At 51.3% G+C, this 24294-nt stretch overlaps 6 protein-coding genes across 6 annotated transcripts; 2 read left to right on the top strand and 4 right to left on the bottom strand.

Moving 5' to 3' along the window:
* Positions 1 to 158: 158 nt before the first annotated feature.
* Positions 159 to 959, top strand: Triagg1_3835 (uncharacterized protein; the record flags this gene model as incomplete). Its single annotated transcript, XM_062898171.1, has 2 exons — positions 159 to 356; positions 420 to 959. The coding sequence occupies 2 exons, from the start codon at positions 159 to 161 to the stop codon at positions 957 to 959; spliced, it is 738 nt and encodes a 245-aa protein (XP_062757338.1).
* Positions 960 to 2142: 1183 nt separating this feature from the next.
* On the bottom strand, positions 2143 to 4023 carry Triagg1_3834 (uncharacterized protein; the record flags this gene model as incomplete). Its single annotated transcript, XM_062898170.1, has 1 exon — positions 2143 to 4023. The coding sequence occupies one exon, from the start codon at positions 4021 to 4023 to the stop codon at positions 2143 to 2145; it is 1881 nt and encodes a 626-aa protein (XP_062757337.1).
* A 3027-nt stretch (positions 4024 to 7050) lies between these two features.
* Positions 7051 to 9505, bottom strand: Triagg1_3833 (uncharacterized protein; the record flags this gene model as incomplete). The annotated part of the gene is made up of 2 exons (XM_062898169.1): positions 7051 to 9390; positions 9461 to 9505. 2 exons carry the CDS (start codon positions 9503 to 9505, stop codon positions 7051 to 7053), a joined length of 2385 nt encoding a protein of 794 aa, XP_062757336.1.
* A 1286-nt stretch (positions 9506 to 10791) lies between these two features.
* Triagg1_3832 (uncharacterized protein) lies at positions 10792 to 11754 on the bottom strand (the record flags this gene model as incomplete). The annotated part of the gene is made up of 1 exon (XM_062898168.1): positions 10792 to 11754. The coding sequence occupies one exon, from the start codon at positions 11752 to 11754 to the stop codon at positions 10792 to 10794; it is 963 nt and encodes a 320-aa protein (XP_062757335.1).
* Positions 11755 to 11796: 42 nt separating this feature from the next.
* Positions 11797 to 12831, bottom strand: Triagg1_3831 (uncharacterized protein; the record flags this gene model as incomplete). Its single annotated transcript, XM_062898167.1, has 1 exon — positions 11797 to 12831. The coding sequence occupies one exon, from the start codon at positions 12829 to 12831 to the stop codon at positions 11797 to 11799; it is 1035 nt and encodes a 344-aa protein (XP_062757334.1).
* A 1689-nt stretch (positions 12832 to 14520) lies between these two features.
* Positions 14521 to 20984, top strand: Triagg1_3830 (uncharacterized protein; the record flags this gene model as incomplete). Its single annotated transcript, XM_062898166.1, has 6 exons — positions 14521 to 14873; positions 14934 to 18629; positions 18756 to 20601; positions 20659 to 20694; positions 20826 to 20865; positions 20923 to 20984. The coding sequence occupies 6 exons, from the start codon at positions 14521 to 14523 to the stop codon at positions 20982 to 20984; spliced, it is 6033 nt and encodes a 2010-aa protein (XP_062757333.1).
* Between the last annotated feature and the right edge of the window lie 3310 nt (positions 20985 to 24294).

Genomic DNA, 24294 nt, shown 5'->3' with positions numbered 1-24294 from the left:
CCAATCAAAGGGGAAAAAAACAATTCGTCCCCAGAGAGCAAACGCAAGGCTGAACAACAAGAAACAAAAGACGCCATTCCTCTCATCGTTGATTATCGTGCCCAGTTACAGCGAACAGCCTTGGATACAGACAGCAAGAGAGTCGAGTTCGCCGCAGAATGTCTTCAGAACCGGTCTTTGTCCTGCCGGGCGACCGCATCGACGCCTCGTTGATCCCTTCAAATCCAAAGAAGCCTCTCCGCCTGGGTCCGGGCCTGCGCCATGTCCCTCCGAGCGACATCCTCCCGACGCTGGCCGGCCAGCTAGTGACAGACCGGCAGAAGAACGCCATTCGTGTAGAGACGTCAAATGGCAGGGTGAGATTGGTCGACGACTGCATCAATTTGTCTCGTCTAATGGGCTAACGGTTTTGTCCTCAGTATATCCCACGGGTAGGCGAGCTCGTCATCGGCACCATCAACAAATCCGCCTCTGAAGTGTACTTCGTCAACCTCTCTGACTACACCGCTCCCGCCCTCCTCCCTCAGCTCTCATTCGAATCCGCCACGAAAAAGACGCGCCCCATCCTAGCCCCCGGAGCGTTGGTCTACGCCCGTGTGACACTGGCAAACAAGCACATGGACGCAGAGCTCGAGTGTGTTTCTGCGTCAACAGGCAAAGCCGATGGTCTCGGGCCATTGGTGGGCGGCATGTTATTTACGATATCCCTTGGCATGGCCCGCCTCCTGATGATGCCCAAGAAGGCCCAGCACGGCAAGCTTGTCGTTTTGGACGAGCTTGCTGACGCCGGCGTTCAGTTCGAGACGGCGACGGGCAGGAACGGCAGGTTATGGGTAGACAGCGATAGCGCAAAGGCCATCATCGCCGTCGGCAGAGCCATCCAGGAGACAGACACAAAGTCGCTCAGTGTAGATGAGCAGAGAAAATTGGTCAGAAGATTAATCAAGGAGCTGAGCTGAAACGATTGAGACAAGAAGCAAAAGAGAATATTCGCAGTGAACCAACGGCTTCTTTTATTTCTGCCGGGTCGTCTGCCCATTTCATATATACCCATCGCGCACTGCTTGTCCCAGCAGGGACGCCTGCCTGTCTGCCTAGATAGATAGATATAAACAACGCCTCCCTCTAGCCCGTCCCCGTAGATGTTCCTTTTCCATTATGAGAAAAGTAGGGGCCGGGCCATCCATATAATACAAAAAATATAAGTTAATTAAAACGCCTCGCAAAATCCAAGTGCTTGCCGAAGCTCCAATGCCATTTCCTGGTCGGACTGTGTACCCTGTGCGCTTGATGAGATAACGACAGACATCGCCTGATATTCGTATGGAAGAGGAAAATAAGAAACGTTGCCAACGCCGTGGCACGTAGGCGAGGACGGACGCCTGCCAGGGTTGTTAAAGTGAAAATAATGTATAGCTTATAATTGGGTCTCGTTTCCCCACGGATTTGCTCGCTGACTGAGTCAAAACGCTGGCCGTGTTTCAAAAGCTGCCATTGAGTGAAACGCCTTTTTTGACAACTCGTCCTTGCGACTTGCAATAGACGGGGTATTCATAGAAGCTTCAAAGTGTCATATCATGGATCACCCTTGAACAGGTGGGTGTCCTCGGTGGTATACTCGTGGAGCAGCATAGAGTAATTCCTCTACGCGTCCCCTCTCACTTCTCTTTCCTCCGTCTTGATTAGAATTGGTTTTTTTTTGTTTTTTTTTTTTTTTTGTTTTTTCTTGTTTTTCTTGCTCCCCCTCACTAGATCATATGCCGTCTACATCCATGTCGACTTCAATCGGCTCTGGAAGTTGTTGCTGTTCAATATTATGAATCTTAATCATGTGTCTCTTCCAATTGTCTTTTCTGGGGAAGGCTTTGCCTCCTGCTCTAGAGTAATCGCAGCCGGCGACAGAACAGTGGAATTTCTTCTTCTTCTCGTGCCTGTCATTGATATGTCTCTGCAAATGGGTCTTGGTGCCGAAGCCCTTGCCGCAGCCTGGGTAAGTGCACTTGTGGTCTTTACTGTGATAGCGCTGATGATGCCTAGCAAAGAGGGACAACGTTAGTACAGATAAAATACACTTACACACGTAAAAAAAGAAGAGAAAAGAAAAACAAAACAGTGGAGAAACGAGAATCATAAAGGCATGTCTTACTTGAGCTTGTGTGGTTGGTCAAAGGATTGGTTACACCCAGGCTCATCGCATCGGTAGACTCCAGTCCTGGGAGAGTGACTACCAGCACCAGAGTGTGGCGACGCGCTATGTCGGAAATCAGAGCTTCCCATAGACTCGGGCGAAGGTGTATCCAATCCAGTCGATGGCGTGTTTTGTGATGAAACGTCGGTAAAGGAGGGGCCGGGGAGTGGGGTGGAATGATCGGAGGGGTAGCTTGGATGCCGGCCGTCTGGCGCTGCCAAGCTGTGGTCGTGGTTCGGAGGAAGACTTGTGTCTAGCATGACGACATCGCCGTTGTCAAGTTGAGCATTCGCTTGGTCGTTGTCAGTGTTGGTGTTGGGGTTGGTGGTGGTGTAATCAGGAATGAACTCGGTGTGGTTTGTAGAGCCGGGCGACTGCACTGTAAAGACTGGCTGAAGCTGCGTTTCAGGAGGTGTCGGGGACGGGGACGGCATAACGGCGCCGTTGGCGAGTCCCTCGTGCGGTAATGATGCAGCAGGATCACTTCGCGACGGCTTGTGGAAGGCCTCGTAAAGCTGGGCCTCAGTTTTATGCCAGACTTCGGTTTCCGTAGAGGCAGGCATGATGTCCATGGGATTTACGGTTCCGGGCGAGGCAACAGGAGGGGAGGGAGACTTTCGGAACTGATGATATGACGGGAATGGAGATGACTCTGGAAGTGAGGCTTTTGAAGAAGGCTCTGGCGCATTACTAACGGGAGGGCTGACTGGCGCCAGGCTTGCTTCAGTCGCCGCTTCGGCGTCTGGTTGGTGGTGTGAGAGGGGCAGGGAGGCAGCCGAGAGGTTTGTGGGAGACTCGACATGGTCGCCACTGGTTATGGCTTGCAGCGGAGTCGCCCCATCAAGCTGAGATGAAGCTGGATCTCCTTCTGGGATGGTTGTTCGTGAAACGGTAGAATCAAGGGTTGCGTCTCTGCCTGTCTTACGACGGAACATGTGCATCATGTTCAAGCGAAGAGAGCTGGAACGCGAAGAAGAAGAAGGTGGCTGCAGAGGCGAGTCGACCGGCGTGTCGGGCTGCATCACCATGCCAAACGCCTCGGATGGGATATGAGGACTGTAGTAGTCGGCGCTGGTGCCTTTGAGAACGCCGGGCTCGAGATCGTCTGTTAATGGTGGTGCAAACTCGCCATCGTCGCAACCCAGCAGCGGGAACGGTTGCGCTTTGACCCGGTACTCATCAGCAATGCCGCCGTTGACGAGCCCAGGATCTCCGGGCTGCAAGTATGCCGTGTTGAGAGGGAAAGAATAGCCATTGTTGTTGATGCCGTGGTCCGCACGAGCGTCCCAATGGCCATAGTCGGCACTTCCTCCATCGCCTTCTCCTCCGCGCGTCAAGTCTCCCTTGTGCTTGTATGAATCGCTCGACGAGAGGCGTTTAGGAGGGGTGTTTGCTCCGCCAGAAGCGCTGCTACCGTGCCCGGCTCCAACAGCGCCCACCTCGGCATCGAACGGCGGGTGTGAATGGCTGCTTCGACGACGCTTGAGGTAGAGGAAGCACGGGTACAGGCAGATGGCCAGCAGTGCAACCGCAATCACCACACCGACGGTGATTCCAGCAATTGCGCCGCCGCTCAGATGCCGCTTGTATATGTGCAATTCGTTGTGGGTGATTCTGGATTCAAGCCTGTTCGCATTCCCGTTCGCAATCCCGTTCCTATTCGCATGGACGTTCACATTCACATTCCTATCCACCCCAAGCGCCCGCCCGCGCAACGACTCCAGGCTCCTTGCCAATGCATGGCTCGCTATCCGCCTCACAGCTCGCACACGGTCGCCGATTGAGGTCGTATCGGTCGTGGCAACTCTCGTGGCGACGGAGCTGGATGAGGCCATTGCTCCTTTGCTGCCTGAGGTCGGTCCGCTGTGGTTCTCTGCTCTCTCGGATTCGAATAGCGCGGGAGGCCGCCCACGGCCAAAAGAAAAACGGCTGTCTCGCCCAGGTGCAGGGGTCGGCAGTATCAGACAAGACTGCTCCAAGGCCTTCGTCTCGGTAGTGTCAGAAAATCCTCATCATGAAGAGGCACAGGCAGAGAAAAAAGGGTCGGATTATTCACACTAGCAGGTGAGAGAACGAAAAGGCAAAAGGCGAGCGCTGGGCTTTGTAGTGTCAGCAGGGCCCTTCCTTCGCTCTCTTGCAGCTACCCGTCGACCTGTACATGTACGTACTTGCAGGTGGACACAGGGCTGAGCAGTTGGTGCAAGCAGAACACCTTAAGTACTCGTACGTAGTACGTGCGCACAGCAGAAATGCGCACGCAGTGTTAGCCTAAAGAAGGAAAGGCGATGGATTTCTCGTACGGGATCTGCTACCTGGCACGTGTAGGGGATGTATCGCATGTACTCGTACCTCTCCAGGCCTGGCGCAATCCGCGAGGTAGGTGTTGAGACGATTCGCTCGGATAAAATCAACGATCAACCAGGTCGAGCAATTGGTTCAGCTCGTCTCATTCAGCTTCATCCCACTACAGTATAGCGGCCGCTTCCCCCGCCCGGCGGATTCACAGTGAAGAAGATGAATTCGATGGTCCAAGGTGGTTGATCCAAGCTTCTCACAAGCACGGGCGTTTTGATCCTGCAGGGCCTACCTTGGTACTTAGAGGTAGTAATGTAACATGGCACCAAGTAGTGGACATCAATGTAATTACTAGGTACCTACCTACTAGTATACGTCCAAGCAGCAGCAGCAGCAGCATGCAACTAAAATGTCCAGTACCTATTGTACCTCTGCTGTTCCCGCACGGCAAAATACCCGAGGTGGCGTCTGGTGCGAATTTTCCCCCATCGACTGAGGATGGCTTTTTCTCCCCCACTCACTTGGACCGGCGCTTAGAACGTTTGAAGAACGGGCGGAGGAGCTGCTTGGGATAGTTCTATAATTGGCGTCAATGTCACGTCTCCTCCTGATCCTCTCCAAAGTAAGCAAGCTTATACTGCATGCCTATAGGTAGAGTATGTCAAGCCGTTGCTCAGGTACTCTAATCCAGAAAGGTAGAGAGAATCTAGGAACTATTAAAGGCATCGCCGAGTGTCCAAGTTCCCCAAGCGAGGTCGCCCCCCCTAAACCAACTTCGCCCGTGCAACTACTAATACTTGACTGTACTACATATCCTAGTCCAGGGAGTAGACCACAAAGTTGTTGCATCCTTGTCTGACTGTAGAGTCGCCCGCGGCTTACTGTATTTGCTTGTTGTACGATTCATGACACAGCACAGCAATGCCATCTTTCAACAAGTCGTCCAGTCGGCGTCTCGTCCAACCCCAACAGCCAATAGCAGCGGCGCTTGTCCCGTCAGTGCCGACAGCGCTCAGAGAGGACATATGACTCGATGTCTGCCAATCCTCCTGGAATACTTCGTAGCCATGCCATGTATGTACTTTGCTAATACTAAAAGTTATCGACTGGCGGCTCCGAAAGCCGGTTGATGGTCACAGTAATCCAGCAACTGCCGCAAGTATTTTATATGTGTTACTTGGTTCTCCGTGCTCTGGCAGCCAAGACTGGCACTGCCCAGGAAATGCCTTGGAACTGCCAAAATCAGCCTCGCCGCCTGTCACCCACCCGTCATCCAACCGCCCGGAACTTTTGCGAGATTTGCCCCATATTTACCGGCTCTCTCTCCGCTGTTAAATCTGGAGCCTCTTCAACCCTACCTTGATGCGACGATACAAGTCAACTTCAAACGATTCGAGTCTCTCTGAATCCTAATGAGAACTGATTATATGAATTAGATATAGTAGGTAGGTAGTGCTTTGGACATCAGCCGAGTACTTGGTAGATGCCCGGGCTGCTTTATTGTAGCTTCAGCACGTGGCCATGCTAAACTAATCCGCCCCACGTTGCCGTATAAGGCAATCCCACCTGTACCAAACTCTCCCTCTTACATGTACATACAATGAAGCGGAGTCTAGGTGCTTCGTTGCAGCTATGCTATTCCCGCGATTCTTCTTCATGCAACAGGATGGGGTAGTGCAGTTTAGCTCCAGCACTGGCCCGGTGCCAAATACGGGGTATTGGCATTGCAGGGACGTGATACACGTGCGGATACGCAAATTCAACGACGGCTGTTTGCCTAGGACGCTGTTCGGAGTGTGCTCCTTTCTCTCTCTCTCTCTCTCTCTCTCTCTCTCTCTCTCTCTCTCTCTCTCTCTCTCTCTCTCTCTCTCGCTTCCTCTAAATTCTCCGGCTATGCAGATGCCACTCGCGCTCGCGTCAAGTTTGATGCTTGTACCTACTGTGCTTGTACGCACGATAACGCAAAGCTGCGGAGAACAGAAACCACGTACTCTGCTGCGGCTGGTTCGCATCTTGTGCCTGAATCCGGCACGCGGGCCTCGGGCCAGTCCGTGAGTCCAGCCCCCTTCGACAAAGGAGGTCTTGATGCTTCGCACCACCATCATACAATCTCCGTCATTCAGGAGAATACTTCCTGGGGATATCAACAACGTGCAATACGCTTATCTGTAAGAGGAGGATCTCCGACACGGGCTAGTCACTCTTCTGCTGCACAAGATGGGAACTCCGAGAGTGAGAGGCCTCTTCCATTCTTCATTTCACGTCGCGCCACAAACGCTGTTACAACAAACTCCTAAGCCTCTCTAGCTGTTCGGCACTCCTCGTATAGTAACATTACAACTTTTTCAGTATCCCCTATCCGCTCTGTAGCCAATTGGCTCAGTCCATGTCCATTTCCCTTTTATACAACAAAAACTCAACAGTCAAATGTCACAAGCATATTCCCCAACGCCTAGTATTCTCTTGATTTTGGACACAGTGACTCTCCATAGTCTCAATCAACATCCCCAATATCGCACAGCCGCAAACATCAATGGCTTCCCCGTACAACATATCAGTAGTTCAAACTAGTGCAGATGAACAAGACGTCTGTGCATGTGGGCATCTGCCCAGACTTGCGCGGCGTATTTAGCCCGTCGGCATCCTTTGGCCTGCCGATAGTTCATACGAACATGCATGATAATAACCTCGGCTTGTCTCGCCCGGGTGATAGCGACGTTGAGTCGCTGAGGGTCGTCCATGAAGCCGACCGACGTAGTTCTGACCATGTCAAGGAAAACAACATCTGCTTGGTTGCCTTGTGCCTTGTCAACCGTTAAGACCAGCACCCGATCCTGCCAGTCCGCAGGCCATTGTTTAACCTCTCCTTGGTATTGCCGGTATGCCGTACTGTATGGCGTCTGAATCATAATCGTTCCAGGGGCACCGGAGACGCTTTGGAACTTGACATCTTCCAACAGACTCTTCGCTTGCTCAATAACCCAGCTGTGCTGCGTGGGATTCCAGAAGCTATTGCGGTGTGTTTCCTCAGAACTGTTTGCGAAGCTCACCACGAGCCTGTTTTCCTCCAGGTTCTCTCTTCCCGAGAGCTTCTCCAAGTACTCTTTCAAGTACTTCGTGCTTGCCGGATACATTGTCTCTTCACTATGACCTGATGTCATCTCACCATCGTAGAAAATGTGAGATGGAAGACGCTGCAGGTTTCCAAAGGCACGATTGTTGACAAGCAACTTGTGATCAAGAGCGTCAGCCGCTGCCGCTCGTGCCATCGTGCTGAGTCGCAGCTGTTCAGCGTAAGGGTTGAATATCAGTCCTTTTTGCTGGGCTTTTCTCTCGGAGCCGCAGTTATCGATAAACGGGCGCGTCTGCTTCACGTCGCCGGTGAAGATCCAAGCCACAGGATCAAAGTATGCCAAAGGAATGAGTGTCGTCAACTCCCGAGCATGAGGCGCCTCGTCCACAAAAATAATCTCTGGGCGAAACAGTTTGGCAAAGCTGCCGGAGGCGGCTACAGGAGTCGTGGCAACAAAGTCGGCACCAGCCAGAACATCTCTGTACAAACCGGTGACTTGGCGCCGAAGAGACCTCCAGTCTTCGCCGTCGAAAACTTCTTCCTTCTCCATGCGTCCAAGGAGCTTCGTAAGACCAGGGTAGCTGTCATGCTTGTGCTTCTCGTAATGATCCCAAGCTGCCTCGTCGAGGTTGGGAGCACGCCTGTCATCCCGCTCCAGCTTAGCGTGGTGAGTTAAACCAACAGTCGTCAGAAAAGTCTTGGTGAAATCCGTGGCTGCATCGCCATCATCCTTGTGACCGCCCGCTTGATTTAGCCTTTCAGAATGGCGCATCTCATAAGGCCACCCATACATCCGTATAATTCGAACGTCGAGTCCGGCGTCTTTACAGAGGCAGTGGTATCTGTCAGCTGCATCCGACACAGTCTGGTTAATGTCGACAAGAAAGAGGATCGGATGAGGAATCCTCTTGGCGGCATATGTATGGTGAGACTGGATCAGTGCAGAAATGACCATATTCCACTCAGTCTTTCCTGCTCCGGGACAGCCATTGACAAAGTAAAGGCCATTTTTTATTCGCCCAAGTCCCTGGTGAGCTGCAACGTGGTCGTGATTGAATTGTGCAAATTTCTTCAAAAGAACAGGAGAAATATTGTGCGCCGACTTGCCCGGCTGTGCCAGGTGAGGATACTTTGAGAGTAGATCAATCATTTCCGGGCCCTCTGCTTGAAAATGTTGCAACATTGCAAATGCAAGCCTGGCACGATAGCACGGTGCCCTTTTCTCAAATCTCTTTGGCGCAACAAAGAAGTCCAACGCATCAAGCTCGGCTTCAAAAGTCTTGCTTGAAATCTCCCAACGGATCGAGATGTTTTTCTGGTTGGTCTCATCCAAGACGATGCCGGAGAAGTCATCCAACGCACCAGAGACTTGGAGGTGCGCCATCAGGTTTACCTCTATCTGCTCTCCATTCTCAGCCCTCTGACACCTTGGGACGTCCACTTTAAACGCTGCGAGCTTTTGTATAGAGTTCCCCTCCAAGCTAGCGACATCTTCGTAGGGGTTCTGGATTCGCGTCGCAGGCAGATGATACAGGGTAAATGAGCCCTGTGGCAGCTGAATGCTTTGTTCCATGTCGATGGAAAACCTATCGGTTATGGTCGGAAAACCGATACTCAGAGAGGAAGTCGGATTTCTCGCCAGAAGCAACCAGGACGTCGTGAAAGATGTCTGGCACCCAGGTATGGGTCCGATGACCCAAGCCGCGTGTGTGTCGCCGCGCTCGTTGAGTATCTTGAGCCGCGACATCTCATTTTCCATCTCGATTATGGTGCCTCGTTCTAACCGATGGACAAACTCCTCTTGGGTCGAAAACTTGATGATGGGCCATTTCATCTGTATCCAACGTGGCCTTCGAGTCAGCATAGCGATCAAACTTTTGGGGCGGGGGGCTATGGTTGTTTACCATGGTAGGGCCCATGAAGGCTTCGACTCCAGGTTTGACGGTCATCTTGATCGGATGTAGAGAGTGGCAGCAGTTGATTGATGGAATTGCTGAGTTCAAACTGGCCAGGGAGGAGAATGGAATCAATGAGATGAAGATGGAAGCTCCTGGAAATCGCAGTGTCAAACAGAGATAGGTCGAAGGAGAATTCCAGTACAAGAACCAACCAGTTATTGGTCAAGATTTGTGGAACAAAATGACACCCCCAAGCGTTGGGTCTCTTCTCCGTGGGTTGGCGGACGAAGGTGCACAGGACGAGATGAATCAACAGTATGATAATACAATGAAATGTAAACAAAGGGGCATATGCTTGCTGCTTATAGAAGCAGACAAGCGGAAGAAGAAAGAGATGACGATCGAAATGAAAGGCCAGCAGGCGACCTTCGTAAGTGGGAGAAGAAAGTCGAGCAGTGGGCAAGGAAAAGAGGAGGAGGAGGAGGATGTGGGAGGGGAGGGGAGAGGGTTGAAGTAGTTGCCTGCAGTCCTCCTTGGTCAGCTGACTTTTTGAGAAGAAGGCCAAAAACATTGGATGAACAAACGCGTAAGTTAGGCATGGGCGGTTGCAGGTTGCAGGTTGCGTGATTCAGTGCTTGAGCTGTTGGCGGTCAGTTAGCAGAAGTCGCCAGGCGCCTGCCTAGGGCATTCTGCAACCGCTATATTGGCCAAGTGAGCCATACAGAAGCAACTTGGCCAACCAGTGAGGCTTTTAAGGTGCTCTAAAATTGGGGGAAACAAGGAGGAGAAAAGAACGGGAAAGAACAGAAGCGGGCAGGGAGCTTCTGATTCAAGGAGGATCGATTCATTGATACGATACGAGATGATAGCAGGCGATATTCAGTGGCGGTCATGGAGGTTATGGGCTATTTTCTGCAGCATATTGCATACCAAGTGGCATTGTATGCGGTTCAGTGGTTCAGAGCAAAGCAGATTATCATTAAGAATATGTAAAGTAGCATAAATCAACCGTCAATAGGAGTGCGGCTGGCATCTTGCGTTTACTCTCCCAAAGACGAGCTAAGCCTTGCTCACTTCCATGTTTGTATCACACAAATTGTCCCTATTCAATACTCTCTTGCAAGAGTAGAAGCAACAAACCTAAAGCCAAAAAAAAAAAGTTTAGTCCTTGCTTCTCAACTCTATTTCTCGAAAAGCGGAAGATGATTAAATTTTCGTAGCTCCTCTAGATTCTCAAGCCAAATACCATGAGCATAGACCGAAGATGCACATCCAATTAGCAAATCATGTATTATGATGTGCGAACAACAGCTCAGTTACTGTGCTCCCTCCCCAACTCATGTGAGGTCGACAAAGGAGCTGCGTCTGCGGAAATTATTCCGAAACCTTTCTCGTGGGCAATCAAGTTCCATAATATCTTCATCCATCTCAGGAGACGACGGCGCCCCAGGTGATGTTTGCCAGCGCGAATAATCATCAGAGTTGTCGTTGTCAGAGTCGTCGACAACGAGGACGTCATCGGCTATCGGTTGATATCGAGTCATTCCATCTTGCTGCAGAAGCCAATCTTCCAGATGTCGGTACAACACCCGCACGGTATTGGAAGGAAACGCGTTGCCGATTTGTCTCCTAATGCTTGTTTTCGTCCCAATGAACTTGTGGCACTTTGGGAATCCCTGAATGCAGGCATATTCACGGAGAGTAAGACTTCTTGTACCGTCCGGGTAGTATACTTCGCTGCCTCCTGTTGTGATGGTGCCTGCCAGCCGATCTGGATCAAGCGGCGCCCGACGTGGCCGATAATACTTGACATTGTCGAGATTGTGTAGATCATCACCAACACAGATAGAGCCAATTGCTTTCCGAATAGTTGTATACGGCTTCAAGCCGCCAGTTCCATTCTCGGAATGGGTAGGCTTGGGGAAAGGAGGTAATCTCTCCCCTGGGGCGGCTGCAAGAATAATCAGGCGCTTTCTATCTTGTGCTAAACCCCAGGTACAGAGTCTGACCACTTTCCACCGAACCGAGTAACCAAGTTGAGTGTAGTCTCCAATCAGGCCTCTCAGATACTGGTGATGCCGTTCATGCGTGATGCCAAATGTCTGCTCGAGCGTAACCAGGCGTGGCCGTAGCTTGTTGATCAATTCGCGGCACGCAAAGAGGGCGCAAACGTTGGTTTCATCATGGATAGATTCGCGCGTATGTGCTGGCGAGAAGTATTGGCAGGGCGGAGACAAATGTAATACGTCAACCCTCATTAACCGGTCTTTTGTATCCCGAATAAACTCGTCAATAGACATCTTGAACAGCTCCGTGTCGCGAAAGTTGGTCTGATATGTTTGCTAAACACCGTCCCACTTGTCCACGGCATGCTGGACTTTGAAACCGGAGCCTTGGGCGCCGCGAGATACACCCCCCGCCCCCGAAAAGGAGTCGAAGAATGTATACTTTTGTTCTTTTCGTCTATTGCTCGAGGATCGACTCGTGTTTGGCCGCGACTCGAGATCAATGATTCCTGACCCGCTCGGGGGCCACGAACCTCCCTTTGCGCGTCCACCCCGCCACTGATTGCAAAGCCTCTCGTCTGATACGCGATATCTTGAACTCGGTACGTCTTCTAGTTGGACACGCTCAAGAACTTCTTCTTCTGGCCTTGTAGCCCGACTTTGGTGTTGCATGGTAAAGTAAATCGTAAATTTCCAGCGGCAGACAAGATGGCCATGGATTTCAGCCCGACGTTGTTGCGTCTGTTCATCCCCAGCATTGAAACCAAGACTAGCCGCATTATAACAATGTTCTGGGTAGACTGCGTTGGTAATGACAAGTTCTCTTCTCTTGACAACCAAGGTGGGAGGGACATCCACGAGAACTGCAGCGAGCTCTTGTCCGTTGTCTCGTCTCTGAATGTGAAGTATCATGCATATCTCGTTGACTTTCTTTGGTAGTTTTCCTCGTAGCATCCTCGTCCGCACAAATGGTATCCCGCGTATCTTGTATTGCCCACGGCGATCCCGTGCGATGATCTGGATCTGAACAAACTCGATTTCGTACGTCCCAAGCTCAACATTTCGAACCTGTATCAAGTCTCCACGAGAGAATTGAGCTCCCGAACGAGGGTCGCGATACTTCTCTATGGGCAATTCGCCTTCGTGAAGCTGACCGTGGGCGCCATTCTCTAGTTCGTGCCCGGTAAGGTCAATGACTTCTTCCTCAAACAATTCCACCAGCTCCTGCACATCGCCTTCATCTTCGTCGCTTGCGCGGCCAAGTGTCACTGTGGATGTGGCTCTTTGCCTATCTTCGGAGGCGGCAATCCTTGATGTCAAAAATTGTACTTCCTCATCGCTGATGGAGTCGATCACCATCCGAGGTGACATGTCGCGAAGAGATATGGGAGAGTTATATCGATTGTAGTTCCATATATTAGCAAGTAGAATGGAGGTTGAGGCTGCAGAAAGGAGGATGGATGATCATAGGATATTGCGAAGAACAGCAATTGGAAATTGGGCATGGAGGTGAGGTCGAAGGCAATTGCAAGGTGAATGACGAGTTGCGTTGCACAGAGCTTATCCAACTATCCAATCATGGCGAACAAAAAATTGAGATATTCAGAATTGTGATACCAAAGTAAAGAGCATCTGAAGCAAAGGAGCACAAAAGTGAGCTTGTTGTCAGGGGGATCGGCTGTGAGAGAGGGAGTGCCAAGACTCTTACACTTATGCTGCCAGCCGTCTGCATTTCCCTCGAATTGAAGGGCTCTTCTGTAGATTAGTACCTTAGTAGGTACTACTCAAGACCACGTAAGCCATGTAGCAAATATCATTGTACCTACAAATAGTAGTTCGCAAATGAAATTCATAAATGCAACAATAAGAGTTGGCCAGTATCTACGGGCATTGCACCGCATTCACTCATCTGGCCAATCGTTGACTTGCAGGGTAGCTGCAGGTGCTCGCAGAAGGAAGCATCATCGCTCGCATATTAGAGAGCCCAGCCTTTGCCTGTCGAGTATCTGCTGTCGTACAGTATTCCGTACTACCTGGACTACGGGAAAACACAGCTAGAAACTTGTTGAGTTTCCGCAGCGGTGCTCATGGAAAATTAGAGTCCAAACTCAATTTAAATAGGAAACAAAAACGATGGTGCTTTTCCCGCTCATCAAAGCCCTTTTCACAACCCTATCGTAAGAACGTCTGTTTGGAGCCTTAGTAAACTTTGGCTGCCGATTTCTTCAACGATTCGGCAGCATAATTTCCCGCTACCCGATTCGTTACATGTGAACATGCTTCATTGAACAAATCGCCATTTAAATCCCGGCAAGTGCCCGCAAGCCTGGAAACGCGCATCGCTGCGGGCAAGTCGCGCGTTGGAGAAGGCAAGGTACCGCCGTCAACTTGCAGGTACTAACTGTAGTACCTTTACCTTCAGTTGCTTCTTCGGCGAGTTGAAGGTACCTACCCGTGAACGGGCAGATAACGGAGAGTGATAAGGCACCTCTGAAGCTCAAAAGTCACATGCGCTCTGACATCTGCCCTTCTGCATTATTCCTACCTCATTGTCTTCTGCACAAATGATTCCTGTCACCAAGTTGGCTCAAGAAAACCCACCTCTTCTCACTGCAGCGGTCTTCTCCTCAGGCCTTGTCGTACCTCGAGGACCTGGAAAAGGTACCTGCTCTGCCTTCCAAGTTGTACTGTCGTCACTGGGGGTGCGCGAGGGGCATGTACCACATCTTGGCACCACTTCGCGCTTGTACCCTTTTTCCCCGATTGACTCCACATTTTCTTTGTCCTTTGTTCGCGATCTCGCCGTGCTTTTCAATCTCTCTACTTTCAATCTCTTCTTCCCACTTCGTCTTCTCGCCACTTTTTTTGTGCAAACGGCGCGTGTTTCCTTTCGTTCTTTTTCTTCTTCCTCTTCTTTTACACGCCTCCACGTTTTTCGCTTCTACAGTTGCCAGCTCCAGCAGGAAGCAAAAGGCCATACCCAAGCCGCATTTCCTTTTCCTTGTTTGATGAAACTTCTAGCGATGGGCTTCTGCCTCAGTAGCTAGGTAGTCCGATACAATGGCAGATATCAACGAGGTACTGGGGAAATGGTATGAAGAGTTCCAACAGATCCCCGCAGAGTGCCATCTCCTCTGCCCCCGAATCAGCGACGATGACGACGAAAACTACAAGACTCTCGACGATCCCGACTCCAGGATTTCGCGCGAGGAGAAGGAAAATTGCATTGAACAGAGCAAGAAGCGGATCGAGGTCACCTACTGGAACAGTTTGATATTCGGCTTCGACAAACAGGAAGCGGGCAAATGGCTCGAAGACTTCACCGGAAGGCTTGAGAACTGTCTCAAATATTGCCCCGAATGTGTCCTCAACTGGCACATGAAGCGCAAGTATCATCTCCAAATGTTTTCAGAGTGAGTTACACCCACATCCACGCCGTGATATGCACGCAGTCGCTAACGTGCTCCACTTAGGCGATGGAACGAAGAAGCTGTTGCGCAGATCCGAGATTTGCTAGTGAACCTCGACGTCAATCGAATCGATCACAACCTGACCTGGGCGAAGCAATTCATAGAAAAGATTGAGGAATCTGGAGCCGTTTTCAAGAAGTCGCAATTTGGCGAGCACCTCACCGAGGTCCACCTCGCCGTTTACGAGGCGCTATGTTGCGTGGCCTACTTGGCCAACGCAGAGCAACGAGCCGTCTTCCAGTACGTCTTCATGCGTCTGCAGGGAAAGACGTACCTCAAGCTCGGAACCAAGGACCCGCTACCGGGAATGACCTACTTCTTGTTTGACCAGAAGAACGAAGACCGCCGAAGATGGGCAGCAGAGAACTGGAAAAACATTGACAGTGGCGGCATGACGGAGGAACAGTTCGACTGGGCCGTTAACGACGGCCTCGTCAGTTCAATAGATGACATTAGCAAGAAGGATCTTTCTCAGGCTACCAGCGAAATCTATCTCGAGATTGAACGCTTCTGGCAAGGCTTCGAAGGTATTCTCAGGACGCTCAATGACGCAATCATTCTGAGCCGCCTCCGCAGCCTCGAAATTCCATCAGGGAGCTTCAACATATACGAACTGCTATTTCGGCATATTCAGTTTTGTCGGTCCGAAGGTGTACTTGTGGTCTCTATCAAGGTTCTTTGCGGCTTGTTGAAGAAGTCGCCAAAGGCTTTTTGGGACGTCGTCGGTGACGCCCGCCCAAATGTGATTGCCGATCTGCTATTTGGCAGCCCCGTTTACAAGACTCTTCTGCGACAGTCTCTAGAGGATTGCTGGTCTGTTGTTGACCTTGCGTCTCAGTTCACGCCGTTTCCCACCTCGTGGATCCAGCCTTGGCTTCAGTCCCTCAGCCGTGATCGCAGATATGATGCCTGCGAGGTCTTGATGCACACTCTCTTTGAAACGCTGGCAAAAGACTCTAGCATCGGCGAACCTGGCCAAGCCGCATGCGTTCGCGCTGGCTTTGATGCGCTGACTTTTACCATGAAGTCGTTTCTCGACCCGGAGACACTCATTACATCGGGAAGTACACATCTTTACGCCAGTGCTGCGTCGAGCCTTGTCGTCAAGCATCTCGGCCTGATTCTGGCAAATATTAAGTCACCCGGTCGAAACGGAGAGATTGAAGGCTGGACTACGTTCAAGGTTGCCGACGCTGCCAAAGAAGTCATGAGTTCTGCCATGAAGCTGGACATGAAACTGCTCTCTGAGGAATACCAAGCCATCCACGCCACCAAGCCGCTCCAAACAGCCATCATAAGGAACTCGAAAGCGTTCTGGGAAGGGGTTCTGGAGATGTTTGATACATCGTCCGAACAAGTTGCCGTCGCAAAGGATATTTTTGTCTCGTTAGCGCCCCTCATTGCGGTGGAACAGATCAGGCCGCGAAAGAGCGATAACAAGCTCGATGACTCTGGCAAAACGTTCAACCAGGCGCTGGGCGACACAGCAGATGTGCTTGCCAGAATACTTGGCCGCATCTCTGAGCTTGATGTCACGGATCTGAATGATTTATATGCTGATCGGCTTCCCTTTCAAGTCACCACTGCCTTGTCCGTACATGAAAACTCGGATCTCGCGGAGGCTTCTGCGGAGGTTTTGAAGAGCTGGACCGGAGAACTTTCTCGAAGCGGCGCCCTGGAGCAGATGACGCAGCACCATCCGGATCAGACGCTTGCATCCATTGTCTGGTCCCTGGAGCGCGTCCTGCGACCTCCCTTTCCATGGGGCCCAGTCAAACCTCTGCTCAATATGAGTAGAGATGTCCTCAGGGGCCTCGCGGACCCTTCTTCGGGGGTCCTTCGAGTCAGAACTCTCGACTCCAAATCGGCCGCCACCGTCCTGCGCTGGTGGAATGAGCAGTGGCGCTTTGTCTCCAAGGCTTGTCTTAACATCGAGACATGGTCTTTTTACATCCCGAACGCCATCATGACGGAATTTTGCCGAGAGATTATGGAGCTCGCTGAAGGTCTCATCGCTGAGGACGGCCTCCTTACTTCTGCGACGGCGCTTGGTCGGAGTGAGAAAGACATGATGATCAGGATCCTAGCCCCAGCAAAAGACAACTTTCGGGGAATGGAGAATATGATTCGGCTCAAGGACCGCTGGCTTGTCGATGTTACGGTTCGCGTCCTTTGCAAGATTCTCAAACGACTTCAAGAAAATGGCCTCGCGATTAACCCGAGCTCTCGTAAATTCATTACAGATGCTTGTCTGCCAACAGCCACTCCGGGGAAATACGTACGATCCACAAACTTGACCGACCAACAACGTGCAGAACTCCTCCAAGCTCTAGGACAAACAGATGAAGAAGTGCAGATCTACCAAGAAGGAATCAGTGCACAGCAACGCCAAGAACAGGCACTCAAGGACAAGTCTAAGAAACAGAGTAAACTTGATGCCTGGTCAAAATCAGCGCCTGCAACTGCCTCCTCTTCAACTGCAACTGCCCCCAAACTTGGTCGTTCTAACCGAGACGATGTGTTGGATTTCAGCAAATCAGTCGAAAACCCACTGCTCAAACAAATCGAGGCACGTCAGGCTAGAGCAAAGGCTGCTAAAATACCCGATCCAAAGGCGATTTCTGCCCTGAAGGAAAGTAGGCAGAGAGAAAAGATGGAAAAGGCGAAGCGAGATGCCGAGGCCATCGCGCGGGCCAGGGCGCTTCGCGGGGAGTTTGTCAAAGGCGAAGGCTCTGGCATTGCCGGCCTTGGCCTCATCGGCAAGGATCATTCGAGAAGTGATATCATGGTCAACAGTTCTGACGAAGAGTCTGAGGCCGACAGCGAGGACTCGGATGCCGACAATCAACTTGCTGCGTTGAGCACGGGAGGCGTGAAATCCCTAACCGACGCCGAGAAGCGGCGCCGACAGGCCCTGCAAGACAAGTTGCGACAGCCGGTCAAGAAGACCAGGCAGCAGCGCTCCGTCAAGGAGATGAGAGCCCGGCTCATCCCTCCCATGGATCGACTTCACAACACCATTCTCGCCTGGGACATATTCCACGGTGGCAACGACCCTCCAAACGGCCCCAAGGCCTCCGAGGTTGCCACCAAGTATGTTGACCCAAGATCATATCAAGAGACCTTCTTCCCGTTGCTTGCATCTGAGGCCTGGCGCTCCTTTGTCACGTCAAAGGATGAAATAACCGCCCAGTCGTTCGGCATGAAGATTGCCAGCCGCGCGAGCGTCGACAGCTACCTGGAAGTGACTTTTACAATGCCCGTAGCCCCGCAGCGGGATCGTGGTGTCTTTGAGGGCGATATCCTCCTTGTATCTGAGGCGGAGAATCCCCTGGTGGATGAAACTGCAAAGCATTGCCTGGCCCGAGTCCATCGTATCACTTATAAAAAAGACACCGTCGAGGTGACGTACCGCGTAGCTTCTCGTAGTAATCCTCTTTCGCCTCTCCTGACCCCTGGCGCTACCGTATATGGTGTAAAAATCACAAACATGGCGACCATAGAGAGAGAGTATGCCGCCCTGGAGAGCCTGCAGTATTATGATCTTATGGACGAGATCTTGAAGGCAGAGCCTTCGCCAATCCTGCGCTACGGAGAAGAACGCGTATCCAACTACATGGGAAATTGGGCTTTGAATCGAGGTCAAGCTCTCGCTGTACTTGGTGCACAAGAGAATGATGGATTCACCTTGATCCAAGGGTAAGGACATGGACATCCCACTCCACTTGATTCCTATCTTTTCTTCCCCCTTTCCTTCTTTTTCTTTCTGCCTTTTCTTTTCTTTCTAGCATGCGCTGACTTCATCTTCTTTCCCTGAAATTATAGACCCCCCGGTACCGGAAAGACCAAGACCATCGTCGCAATGGTCGGTTCTCTGCTGTCTGATCAGCTTGCACAAGCTCCTCTCGCTGCAACAGGAGTTCCTCTTGGGGTTCCAATGAGACCTACTGGTACCCCTGCAAGCAACCAGGCCCGGCCAAAGAAGCTCCTTGTTTGCGCACCCAGTAACGCCGCTGTAGACGAATTGGTTCTCCGGTTGAAGAGTGGCATCAAGACGGTAAATGGCAAAACGCGAAACATCAATGTCCTTCGTCTAGGCAGAAGCGAAGCTATTAACGCCGCAGTCAAAGACGTTACCCTAGATGAGCTAGTGAAAGCCCGTCTTGAAGGGGATACAACCAAGGACAAGGCAAAGGCGGACAGAGACAAGCTGCACGAAGATGCCGCCGAGCTGAAGGAGCAAATAGCGCAGCTCAGACCAAGATTGGACGAGTCTCGCACGCAGGACGACCGATCGTTACACAACTCTCTGTCAAGGCAGTTTGATGAGCTGAAGCGAAAGCAAATGCAAATCGGAAAACAGATCGATGCCAACAAAGACAGCGGCAACTCGATAGCCCGCGAGATGGAACTACGTCGTCGGCAGATTCAGCAGGAGATTCTCAATTCTGCCCACGTTCTGTGCGCGACTCTCAGCGGAAGTGGACACGAAATGTTTCGAAACTTGGATGTGGAATTCGAGACAGTCATCATCGACGAGGCGGCTCAGTGCGTGGAGCTGAGCGCCTTGATTCCATTGAAGTACGGATGCTGCAAGTGCATTCTGGTCGGAGATCCCAAGCAGTTACCTCCTACAGTCCTGTCGCAGTCTGCGGCGCGGTTTGGCTACGATCAGAGCTTGTTTGTCCGAATGCAGCAAAACCACCCAAAGTCGATTCACCTGCTTGATATGCAGTACCGAATGCACCCTGAGATTAGCTCATTCCCCAGCAGGGAATTCTACGAATCCCAACTACAGGACGGCCAAGATATGCTGCAGCTCCGCCAGGCACCGTGGCATAAAGATGCCCTGTTTGCTCCCTACCGGTTTTTCGACGTCGAGGGTGTTCAAGAAAAAGGCAGAAAGGGCCAATCTCTTGTCAATACAAGGGAACTCGAAGTGGCGCTACAAATGTACGAAAGATTCAGCCGGGACTACCATGAGTGTGACTTGACGCGAAAGATTGGCATCATTACGCCTTACAAGGCGCAGCTGTACGAGTTGCGGAATCGGTTCCAGGCCCGGTATGGCGAAAATATCACCAACATCATCGAGTTCAACACGACGGATGCTTTCCAGGGACGAGAGTGCGAGATCATCATTTTCTCTTGTGTCCGAGCTAGTTCCACGGGCGGTATTGGTTTCATGACGGATATTCGCCGTATGAATGTTGGTCTGACGCGAGCAAAGTCGTCGTTGTGGATTCTGGGTGACTCGCGAGCTCTTGTTCAGGGAGAGTTTTGGCGCAAATTGATCGTCGACGCCCAAGGCCGAGACCGATATACAAAGGGCGACATTCTCTCCATGTTCCGACGCCCACTCGAGAAAGCGAAGCTTGACGCTTATACGCCATCATCTGGCCGAAGCTCTGCTATTTCAACACCGACAAACCCCCCACAACAACCCCCTCAGCAGATGGATGTTGTCATGAGGGAGACGGCCCGTAATGAGCCCACTGCTACACCTTCTGGCGCTACTAATAACGGAAATCCGGGTCCAGCGACATCATCTGGGTCAGATACAGTCAAGCCGCGCTCAAACGGACCTCCGGTTATCCACACATCAGGCGGCATGGAAGCGAAAAAGCGACCACTGGACTCTCCCGAGTCTGGCCAGACAGTAACGAAGAGGGTAAGTAGAGGTTTACGCATGCAAACATGTCCAAGAAGTGCATTAACAGAGGCATAGATTGCGAATGATAATTCGCGGCCGAGCGGTGGCCTCGTGGGTAAATTTAGCCAGAGGCCCAGGCCCATTAGACCCCCAACTGATCCTTCTGCAATGTCATTACTTGGGTTGGCGCCCCCAGAACGGCCTCCGCCGGTCATCAACTCTGGTCCTCTAACAATGCCAAGGCCGGCGCCGCCAACTGGTCCTGCGGCAGCGAATGGCAGTGTAAGTCATGGTTGGTCATGTTTCGTATATTTTGACCTTACTGACGGTGACGAGCAGGCGAATCCACAAATACCACAGGGTCCACGGAAGAAGAAGAAACCAAACCCATTTCTTCCTAAAAAGAGATGAATAGCATGACCTTTTCCTTGATCCGATTCTCTTTTCCCTTTTTTTTCTTCTTCGAACAATTTCTTTTTCTTGTAGAATGGGCATTGATAGGCGTTATCATCATCTTGCTAGGTGGACAGTAGGTTCACCGCAAACAACAGCATGACCAGAAGAATGGTGTCCGCATTTGTCGGGAGCCCCTTGGGTCGCACTATTTCCTAAAATTCCTACTATAAATTGCTTGTCAATGCTTTTCTTCTTTTGCTTTTGGTCTCCTTATTTGAGGAGAAAAGGACCACATAATGGAAAAGATAACGGGAAGTGGCCGCATCTGTCAATTGTAAGAAGCAACCTTCCAAGTAGATATTGATGTTTACTAACGCACAGCCATAGTGAGATTGCGGAATATGAACGGGGCAACCATGAAATAGGAGAGAGACGAGAAGCCAATTTGCGTTACTCGTCAACTGGCAGATGGAACGCGCATCCAGACCGCCATCTCTCTACGACTTGATATCGAATCACCGAGTTTTCGATAATAGCCTTATCAGCTTCTACCATTGATATGCTCACATCGATTTTCTTACTACTTCATCTTTATTATATAGAAGATTTACTATGAAGAAACGGAAAAGAAAAGGGGGTTCATAGGAGCGGATTGCAAAGAGGGACGAGTGACAACGCGGATGAAGCATGAGGTATTTACGTTCACGATATAGTACTCTAATGGATCAAAACTGGGCGCGGCATATACTTTCACTTTTGGTAGTAATTAGACAGGGTTTGGGCCGGATTGGTGATATGATGGCACGGGGGGTTTTTTTTTATCCTTGGAGTTTAGGCTTGATTCACATGATGCAGACGGAGCCATCACTTTCTTATTAACCACGGAAGATGTATGGCTATGCTTATTTGGAAACAGCTATGCTTGGTGATGAAGCAATGATATTCAGGGTAAGGTAATGGTGCTTGGAGATGATCGACGCTGGAGTCATTCAGGGAAAGTTGGTGACGTACTATTTTATTCTTGTCTCTGGCTTTCGTTCATCTATATGATGCTACATTATACTATGTAGAGATCATGAAAGGAGGAATGCTATTGAAATGGCGAACCACATGGCTCAGGTTGGGAATCTGCACTTGATCAAGCCAGTCACGAATATGTAGGTACGGTATAACAGTAATATTCGGGCGTCTTGGTCCAGGAGCTTTTATGAGGCAATACGTGATAGTACTATTCCCAGCTCGAGAGCTGAAAGACACCTTGACTTCGCTCACCACACCTGCTGGTGGACCTTGGTTTGCGTCCTGGTCACAGACGCCAGGCAAGCCGGTTGTGTCAGCTAGACGTCTAGTGTCGGGCCCAGGATTTTTAGGGTCGCCGAGAGGCTGCTGCCAAAGTACTCGTATGTAAATCGATTGCCGAGTCTCGGTGGAGAAGCCCATGGGGATCAGCAGTGATTAATATGGGAGATGGGAGATGGGAGTGCGGAGCCGGCGCTTGCTTTTGCACAGAGCGCTAAGAGATGCGGCGGAAATCCTGCTCGTGTTTTGCTGGTGACTTGAACGGCCGGGGGGGAGGAGACTGCAGGAGAGGTTGATCTCAGGCTGACGTACCTATTGTACAGTACAGAGGAGTGAGTTAGCAGGAGTGACACCGTCTCGCGGCTTGTTCCCTGGCGAACCGCATCCTCTGATTTCAGTTCGTGATTGCTGTGGTCCTGTGGATGATGTGATGGATACCTTAGTAGTAGTACCTGTACCTGCACGAGTAAGAGTGCTCGTACCAGCAGCATGACTCTCTGTCCATGATTATGACGAGACAGTGCCTGACTCTGCAAGCTGGAGCTGAATCAGGTTCCCAGAGCGAGCCTAGAGGAAGTTGTTGGCGCCCTGACTGGGCATGAAGAGGGGAAATTGTCCAATGTGAAATAAGGGCGCCAGATCAGCGGGTGGCGCTGATTAGAGGTGGTTAGAGACGGAGTCCATCGGTCGTGATGGAAGTTGCAGGCCAGTGGCTGGTTGCCGGGCCTGGCTAGTACCACTGGCAATGGAGTCAGACCATGTCTCTGGATGGCTTCATTCATTCATTCATCTTTGTTCTTGTCTTGATTTCTCATGCTGCTGTGCTGGACTTGTCTCGACCCTTCCATCTTGGCCTTGCCCCCCGGACAACATGTTCGCTTCCGGGATGAGAACTGGACAGGAAGCATTGATGACAAGTCCAGGGAAGGGCAAGGCAAGGCAGAGCCGAGCGGGCATTTCTAGTGGAGGAGCCGCTTCGTACCCGGGGTGGATAATTTCGCCTGCAGGTCCATGTCCCTTGCATTGCCATGGATGGACCACTGCGAAATATTCCTGCTACGGAGTACGAGTACTGCTGCCAGGTATATCCTACTGTACTCCTCCTACTGTACAAGTACTACTACTAGCAGCTGACACAATGCAGCCGTCGGATGCAGTAGGATAGGCGATGCAGCGAGCCTCTTCACCTCAGCTGAGAACATATATGAGCCGGACAAGTGCATTCTGTACAGACTCGTGCCTGGATTCGTACAACTCTGCCTCGTCTCCTCTCCTCTTGCAGATGAACGCTCCCTGCAGTACAGAGTGCGGAGCACAGTACGAAGCCAGGCGCAATGAGACAGTGCCGACCCTTGTCATGGTATACGACTCCACGGCAATCAGCGAACTGGAGCCTTGATCCTTGCCCCCTTCGCCAGTCGTTGTCATCATCGCGCTTGGTTCATCTCGGCTCGTCCTTTGCTCCTCAGCCAGGCAGTCGGGAGTCGATAGATGACGGGCATACGGAGACAAATCACACGTGTGAAGGCAAGGTTGACAGATGCTCCTGGTTGAACCTGGACGAACAACATTTCTCGGCATCATGTTCAGTTTAAGCGGTCAACGGTCGCCAAAACCAAGCGAGCGGCCAGGGTTGGACAATGACGAGGAGCTGATTCAAAACAAAAGAGGGAGGGGGGCAAGAAGAGAGAGGAAATGGCTGCATGGCCAAGTGCTTCACGTCCCGCTTCCCCGCCGCCCATGATCCTGTCTGCTGGACAAAAGGACAAAAAGGAAGCACTTTCAATAGGCACATCGTCACTGCGTCTAGTCTGAATGTCCCAGACCGAGACGGCCAATGGGCTATGATGGCGGAGCGCGCCACCAAGAGACGGGACCACTCTGCGAGCTAAATTGGCTCTGGAGATACCCGCTGTCCATTGGAGGTTTACCTTTGAATGTTCCTTTGATGGCTCGGTTCAACGTTCCTTGCCTGCTCATCAGCCGGGGGCCTGGGGGGGGGGGGGGGGGGGGGGG

Source organism: Trichoderma aggressivum, assembly GCF_033847375.1.
Source record: "Trichoderma aggressivum f. europaeum strain CBS 100526 chromosome Unknown scaffold_011, whole genome shotgun sequence".
NCBI lineage: Eukaryota > Fungi > Ascomycota > Sordariomycetes > Hypocreales > Hypocreaceae > Trichoderma > Trichoderma aggressivum.
Note: the sequence above shows the minus strand (reverse complement) of the source record. Positions and strands in the feature narration are given on the sequence as shown.